General features: G+C 27.1%; 1 protein-coding gene across 4 annotated transcripts in view; it reads right to left on the bottom strand.

Moving 5' to 3' along the window:
* Nucleotides 1-504: 504 nt before the first annotated feature.
* The window catches only part of LOC100168862 (integral membrane protein 2B), a 19,403-nt gene continuing 10,785 nt past the window's right edge, over nt 505-9,122 (bottom strand). For 2 of the 4 annotated variants that reach the window (XM_003243486.3, XM_003243485.4), the window contains one exon: nt 6,444-6,876. In XM_003243486.3, the coding sequence (XP_003243534.1) occupies nt 6,722-6,876 (155 nt within the window). In that variant the 3' untranslated portion in view covers nt 6,444-6,721. Of the gene's footprint in view, nt 1,343-6,443; nt 6,877-9,122 lie in introns of those variants that run through there. The other 2 variants (XM_008183332.2, XM_001951718.4) reach the window with 2 other exon arrangements.

Here is a 9,122-nt window from a genome sequence, read left to right as displayed (position 1 = left end):
TAAATAAGTACCTTCGCAGAACGTTTCCTATGATATCTATGATAGCGTGGACTAATGAATTATATAGGTACACTCCTATTAACTATACAAGTTTTATAAATAATTTAGTGTTGTACAAAAACTGCTCAATTTGAAAATACTTATTAGTTATTACTTATTACTTTATTTAGAATTTACATTAGAATATAACATTATATTTCTGATAATTAAATAAAATCGAAATATTTAAACATTACACTGTTATGAATCATTATAGCCATTTCACATTTGGCATTTATAAGAAAAGGTTTATTTTTATGATTGTATAAGTTATAATTGTGTTCTATATGTATTATGATTTTATTTTCACAAACATAATATTTAATAACACAAATACAAGATAGAATGCTATTATTCCTTATTTGGTGTCAGTCGATCAGTTGATACTCTTGAATTAAAAATAAGACAACACACTATATTTTTTATATGTTTTATTAGATTCTATAAAGTGTATAAATATAGACATATTATGTATAATGTATATTAATTCAAATACTCTGATACCAAAAATTATGCTATTTTACACCATTCAACTATAGACGCAAGTATATAATATAGTAGGTATTGCTAATATTATCGTTTAATGTTTATAATAATATTATTATACCTTACACGATTATTACAATAAAATAATAATTTATACTCGATCTATTATTAAAAAATTGCCATATAATAATTTGATCATTGATGTTTATAATTCGAGCTTAAATATTATAATATAATGGACTTTTGGCCACATGTGGGTACTCGCATAAAACTTTCGAAAATAAAAATAAAATAATCCACAAAATAACGTTTGATCTCTTCAAACGAAGAACAACTTAATCAACATTTTAGAACCATTTAACAGCTTATAACAATATATGATAAATTTCAATCTACAATAAATATATATATTATTATAGCATATATCACATATGGTATACCCCACCTATAGGTATATATGGCTATACGGATTTATTGGGTAGGATTAGGTAGGTATAGGTACTTATATTATTATAAAGCACTAAGTGCTTACTAGAAAAGTGTAATGAGTGAATACAATGTTATACAACTTTGAAAATAAAATCTTAAACAAAATCGTAAATAGATAATATTATAGGTATATTATTTATAAATATATGTGTGTGTATGTGTGTAACCTATATTATTATACCAAATTATCAAATATAAAGACGGGAGATCATAATATTATTGTTTTACTGCAAATCGATGTCTTGATAGTTTACTAAGCGGAATGTGTCCATTTGTCCCGAAAACGCCGAAAAAGTTTTCGAGTGGGTCGAAACACTCCGTTTGAATACTGAAAACAGAAACGTTTAAAATATATTTATATTGCCTACGTAGCTACGTAGGTAGGTACCTACCCATACCATTGACAAACAGTGTGCAGATTAAAAGCAATCGGCACAGAGTCTAAATGACGATAGGTAGTATAAAATATAATACTATAACCTAATAAGTAGGATTACATGCAGCTTCGTTTGTTTAAAAATTAGAGTGAATCGACCCATTATGAAACTCGACGTTAAGAACATTATCTGTGTTTATAAGTAGGTTTTTTTACGATAGTTCGATTTTTTAACGAGTTTTGCTTATATAATACAGTATAGGTATATTAAAAGTGCTCGTAACTCACTTAATAACTGAACTATCGTAAAAACACATTTAATGTTCTTTTCATCAAGTTTCATAATAGGTCGATTCACTCTAATTTTTAAACTAACAAAATCTAGGAGTGATCTGCTGAGCTTAAATTCAGTACGTTACGCACTTGTAAGACTGAGACAACAAATGCAAGTGTTACGAGAGGACGCCACACCCGCGTGTGTTGTCTCCGTCTTACAAATGTACAACATAGCAAAAACTGTTTTGAACGGAAATAAGAACGGAGAAGGCTACAGTCACAAGTTAGAAACGAAATTTTGATCACATAAAAAGGAGAACTTTGGCTGTGCAATATCGATTTTATATTTTCGATCGGAACTACAAAAAAAGTTAAGTATTCAAGTTTGAAAAATACAAACAATAATGGATTTTGAAACAATAAGAACATTTTTCCTATAAGTGATATCAAAAAAATAAAAACGATATTGCACAGCCAAATTTCTCCTTTTTATGTGGTGAAAATTTCGTTTCTTAGTTATGAATGTAGCCTTCTCGGTTCTTTCCAAACAGTTTTTGCTCTGTTGTACATTAATTGTAAAACAGAGACAACACATGCGGGTGTGTAGTAATATTACCCAATGCCAGATGATACGTTGTGACGTTTTATGATACAGTAAGTTATAGTTGCATGGTTATTAGATTTCCTTTTATATTGATTTCCTTCGGCCAGGGTATTTATAAAGAAAACTAGGTAAGTATAAGTGCACTTAAAAGTAAATGCATGCATTTCAGAAAGCGCTTTAGATAATTTTACTGTGGGGATACGTCATAATATAAGTATTATATTATAACCAATGTACCTAATTACGTCCTACCTACCTAACTATATTTTAAGTGTTTGTCTTTCCGATACGCTTAATAGAAAAATATGATTTAACTACCCAGGTATGTACTCAAATACCAACAATACCCGGGGCGTGCAAGACTTCAAAGTCCGCATTTCTAAGAAGTAATGCTAAATAAACCTTTCGAAATTGGTATTGGACGAAAAACACTTTATAAAAACGAAAGACTTTTTTCGTTGGTCTTTTTTGCCGATTTCCCCTTGTAAAACGATCATTAAGTATAAAGTATAAACGTAGACAGTAAACAGTGGTGAAACACCCTAATCTTAATAAAACACACTCAAGAGTCGTGAAAAAGTGTAAACAAAGTGTAGGTAAATGTATGTTAATTTATTGCTACATAAAACACCGAGGCCCAAGAATTACAAGAATTTATACAAAATAACAAGTATGAAAGAGTTTAATCTTAAAAACAAAAATATTAACACAGTTATGCTAGAGGGTGTTCATTCTCAAGTCATACCATACTGTGGATGGCATGGTTACCGGCCTATGATTACTACCTACGCCTAGTTCATGGTATGGGATGGAAATGCAAAGTGTAGTAGGTAAGTATAGAATGAAGGGACTGTGACTCACTTGAGAAAGAAAGGATGGTGCATCAAGTGTTCCAAATATTTTAAGTTTGTGGACACACTTTTTGTTGTAATTAAAATAAATAAATAATTTGGACATTTTTTATTATTATTTAGTAATATTTACTTAGCTTTAAAATAGTCAGAAAATGTTTTACCTAAAATTTAATTTAATTCATAGGTACATTCCACCCTTACATCTGGGCTAAATTAACCACTGGCATAATTTACAATGTAGTAAGTAGCAACAATTGTTTATTCTAGTTGAATTTAATTAGATATTCATGACATAAACAAGATAGGTAGGTACGTAATCTAAAAACAGTAATTTTCAGGAATACAAATATAGGCTATTATAAAAACAAGATAACATTTGTTAATAATTAACTTATATGGTTAGTTATACTAACTATACTTTAAAAAAACAATTTATATTTACAACAAGAACAGCATGATGCTACCTAAAATACAAAAATTGACAGTCAGTATTTGTGGAATATAGGAAATAGAAATAACATATTATAATTTACTTAAATTTAAGATTTCAGGATAAGGTATATTTGCAGTTGCAAGATTAAGTATGTCATATTCATATTAACAATATATTCAGTTCTGATTGAAGCACACAATGACTATTTGTATAATCAATTTTAAATAGATCTTTATAATATTCTAGCCAAAGAGAAGGCATTTTGAAGTTGTGATCCTCATACTGAATGAGTTGACAAAAATAATAAAGAAAAGAACATTTAAATAATTCATCAGGCAAATAAGTTTCCTAAATTGTCTGCATTTTGCTTATGCCACCATATTGTCAGTCACGAGTTTACTGATGTAGGCATCCATAAATGTAAAATCCATAACATAAACATTGAAAACACGGTTCTCTTACAGGGAAAAATACTGGAGTAAGCTCATGTGTGTCTGTCATTTCAAGAGGCAACACAACGTGCATGTCAAAAGAATTTCTAACTTGGTAATTTGTGTATAAACGTAGTTAGGTACTAAAGATACTTACAAGTTGCATTCTTCTTGAATGTTCACACCGCCTTCATGAATATAAGTTCTATTATATATTATACGAGTATATTATGTGTGTACATAGTCAGAACAAAAAAATTATTTTTAGTGTTTATAATTTCATTAAAATGTGTTCAGAAAAGATTTAAATAGAAAAGAATCAATTCAAATCACCTCATAAATTTTACAAACGTGTAAAAAAATGCTGGGAGATAGACGATTTTGATGCTGATGTGGTTCGACCGATCGTACACAAATTTAACAAAAAAAAAAGAATATCAGACTGCTTTTTTAATATTAAGCGAAATTAAAAAAAAAATACCACATCATCAAGAATGCATCCAGTCGGTAAGAACTTTGTTAAAGTGGTACAATAATAGCCGCAAAATTCTTATGGAGTAAAACGATATAGTCGCTTTACGATGCAAATTGTTACGTACAATGTGTACAGTGTACACTCAGGTAGAATGAAGATACCTGACCTGTGGTATACCTGTATGAAACTTGTGTTTCCAAAGAAACGGAAGGATTTAAAATTTAAATACTAACTGGCAAAGGAGGTTGTCGCCTAATAATTACTCACACTGGGCCATTGCGTTTCGGATTCATTGAGGGATCAAAATTAGTTTTTAAATGTAGAGCTGGAAATTCTACTGACTACCATTCGTCAATTAATTCAGATGTGTTTAAAACATGGTTTATAGATATGCTAAAACTACTTCTCAAACCGTGCGTAATCGTTATGGATAATGCACCCTATCATCCATTGTTGATAACTAATTTTCTAAAATGCAATGCTCAAAAAGCTGAAGTGCAGGAATGGCTGAATAATGAAAATATTAATTTTTCACCATTGGAAACTCTAGCCCAACTACGCGAGTGTATTAAGTTGTTAAAACCATCATTTAAAAGATAGGTACAAACTAGATGAAATAGCAAATTCAATGAGTCATAAAGTAGTACGACTGCCACTTATTTAAAAAATGCCATTTTATTATAGTATACTAATGTTTTATTATTTTTTCCATTGTAAATCTTTTTTAATTGTTTGTATGATAAAATTTAAAATAAATCGTTAATCAATAAAAAGAAATTGTTATAATTATATTACATTGCATTGTTATTAATAAAATATTGAAAAATAGATGAAGTGATTAAAATGTTACCTAATTGTGATACAAATTTAAAATAATTGTACATTTTGTATTACTTGTATCTTGTGTTGAGTAAATGATAATTCCAAGCTATATTTTTATTACCATGTAATATTATAATAAGGCATAATATAATGTTATACTGCACTTTTACCAATTTTTATTATTTTTAACTATAATTTATTGGTTAAAACTATAGTTAGATTGTAAATAAAAAATAAACAAACACTCATTTTATGACATCTTATTATAATATAATATTAAATATTATGTTAAAATGTTTAAAATTTAAAATTACTTAATTGTGCATTAAACAAGGTTATACGAATGCAAAACATAAATCATATTATATGTTATACATACAATAATTAATACAGCATATTATAATAAGCATTTTTTTTATATATATGTATACAAAATTGTCAATTGGCTATTTATTATTTTCATTTTTTCATATATGTTAAAACAAAATTTGCATGCTCCTAATATAAAACATAATTGTGTATAATATTAAATATAAAATATTTAAAATATATGTACCTGTACCATTTATTCGGTTAATGCAACTTGTAATGGAAAGATATACAGTATTGGAAGTATAATACATGTTTAATAATATTTTATTATTCAAATTCATCAAAATATAATTTTTAACTAGGCAATTAAAGACATAAAATTAATCAAAAATATTAAAAATAAACAACAAGTGTTTTTTTTATTAATTGATTAAATAAATAAAATAGTAGTATGATTAGAAACTAAAAATGTATTCACCCAATAAATTTTGGGAAGTAAATTGTTTAAAATTCTTATACAAAAGTTTGAATATAAATAGGAAGAAAATTAGTTGCATAAAAAGGTTCAATAATATGATATATTTTATTGTGAATCAAAATCCGTATAAAAACAGACACTTCTTGATTATTATTGTTAAGGTTGTATCTAATACCTTGTGTTAGTTTATAAAAAATGGTAAATAAGTGGCATATAATTGTTTCTTTTTGTAGAAGTATTAAAAAAAGAACTGAATTACTACATAACAATTAATCAAAGTAGTGTATAATGTATATAGTATAAACAAAGTATTGTGTTTATATTGTAAATGATTATAAGGTCATATGCATATCACAATAACTAGTAAATAAGATGATCATAATTTATTTAAAAAGAAAATCCAAATTGTATCACAATGATAAGATAATATAAAATATAAATTAATTTTTGAAGCTTAAATACAATAATAAAATGTTCCACTAACCAAAAGCTAGTTTCATGCAAGTTGTCATATCAAATAAAATAACTAAATAATAACATGAAACATATTTAATGCACATGCGCAAATTAAATTGTTAAAACAGCTGTTAATTATAAAAATAAAACGTAATAATTTCATACAAGTATTACAATGACTTGATTTTTTTTACACACCTCCAGAAACAATTTTTTCTAGTTTATAAGTTGGAAAACCTGCACAATCCTTAGCAATGTAAATGCCATATTCTGTGAGATCCTGAATAGCTGGTTTGACCACACGCATATTGTGCATCACATTACTGGTATCAACGGCGTAGTAACCTATTGATAAAATAAATTAATATTATAAATCACAAAATGTTAATATTGGTATCAGTAATTTACTAAAACATATTAATTTATCTTGTATCTATTAATACAATGATTTACAGTGCTAACGAAAATGTAAATTGAATTGATTAATTTGAATCTTACGCCTTAAATTAATTAAGTTGATATTTAAAATTCACTAAGTATACTTTTAAACAGCACATTCATAATTATACATATATAATTAAATACTCTTATTCAAAGCTTTAATACATTTAATGAATTTTTTTTTAAAAACAAGTAATATTATTAACAAATTATAATATTTTATGTAGTCATCCACCTTTATACTAACAATACAAATTAATAATCCACAACAAACCCTATTACAGAACCACACACGATAAACTTCAGTTTCTGTATTAACTCAAATCCATTATATACCTATTCTTTTTATCACCAACATACTGTTTACAAAAGTTAACAGTTCAATGTTAATAAATAATGATAAATAGTCCTAATTACTAATGCAATACCTTCAAATGCTGATATGGTCTAGTTACTAGACTCTAGTAACAGAATATTGCAATACAAAACACAAATTACACTCCCATTCTAGACTTTAACACAAATAAATAAACAAGCATTAATTATCAGAATGTACTTATCAGCAAATAAAATTATTCATACACTAAAGATAAATAGTTCATTGTTGCAATCACCCTAATGGCTTAATGGAACACCATTAATATACAATATATTAACATTGACATTTCTAACACATACCAAACATATAATAGCCATTATAATATTCTATCATACAATAAATAGAACCAAATATAACCACAAATACTCTCGCAACTATACATTTATATATAAAATAAAAAAGAGCTTGCAACTAAAAGATAAAATTAAACAAAACCAATATTTTTTTCTGAAATGAAAACGAACGACCACAAATCATAATATACAATAATTATATTAGTCACCATTTTTCAACTGAAAATATCTAGGAGTTCACTAATCTAAGTCAACCTAAAATAATATTATCAGGGCATAGACACTGTGTTATGGCCAAATCGCGTGACTGTGGCCTTGAAGACTGATTCCGGGGTTCATGATACAGATTATAAATTAGATATTTCATATCAATATAATAAATTATTTGAAAAATGTAATATAACAATATTATAATATTTAATTAGTTTCATAGCAAAATTAAAAATTATACAAAAACTGACAATACCAAGCATAAAAAAACGTTGAATAAGTTAAAATGGTCGTTGTCCGTGGTCAAAAGATTGTTACAGTTTATATTATTTCGTAATAAAGAGTGACACAAGTTCCCAACATTATATCAGATTATGGATACGGTTCAACTTTAAGAGTCCAATACTTCATACTGTAGGGATATCAGCTGATCGAATGTCGCTTCTATATTGTTCTGTGATATTATTGATGGTTAGAAGGTAAAAGGGCGTAAGCGCCAATTTCCAAATTGTTCAGGAGAGCCGAAAAACAGATATTTTCACATGAACTGTGTTACTACCTTAGAACATCGTATAACACTTCGATTTGAGACTTAATATGATTTATAATGAGTTTTTACGTATTTTGTATTGATTAATTGTTCATAATCATAATATATTTGTGTATTTAAAGCAAATTTAAAAAAAAAAATGACTCTTACGCCCCTTTTTTTCTGATCCTGGCTCTTACACCCCAAAGATGTTCTATTGATTTTAATGACTTCCATAGTTTAATATTGTTATTTGTTTTATATTATTGATTAAATTCAATGAAGACAAATATTTATTAGAGTAGAATGTGTTTAACCATTCAAACAACTAAATAATGTCTACTTATAAATTAATATTTAAATCAATTTCGATTTCATGTTTGAGATGTTAAGACGGTTTCTGGTACCTAATATTTATCAGTTTTAGTGTTTTAAAACGAACCGAACGTTTATTGTATTATCATGCAGCTTTATGCTTTTTACAGTGCTGACAAAACCACTAACAAAAATGTTAAATTGGTGTAAGCGTCAAAAATTACGCTTACGTCTTATCAAATTTCCTTGGATGGCGTTTACGTCTTTTATTTGGTGTTTACACCCAGTTTTTTCATTCCCACCAATTAATCCCATAGCGTTTACGACCACATATTAAAACATCGATTCTTGGATATATACAAATGATAGCGATGTTTAGGTTCAATTAATCAATGTCTAATAATGCCGTTTACAACAATATGTA

The sequence above is a fragment of the Acyrthosiphon pisum genome, chromosome X, assembly GCF_005508785.2.
Source record: "Acyrthosiphon pisum isolate AL4f chromosome X, pea_aphid_22Mar2018_4r6ur, whole genome shotgun sequence".
Classification (NCBI taxonomy): Eukaryota; Metazoa; Arthropoda; class Insecta; order Hemiptera; family Aphididae; genus Acyrthosiphon; species Acyrthosiphon pisum.
This window is presented reverse-complemented; position numbering and strand designations above follow the sequence as displayed.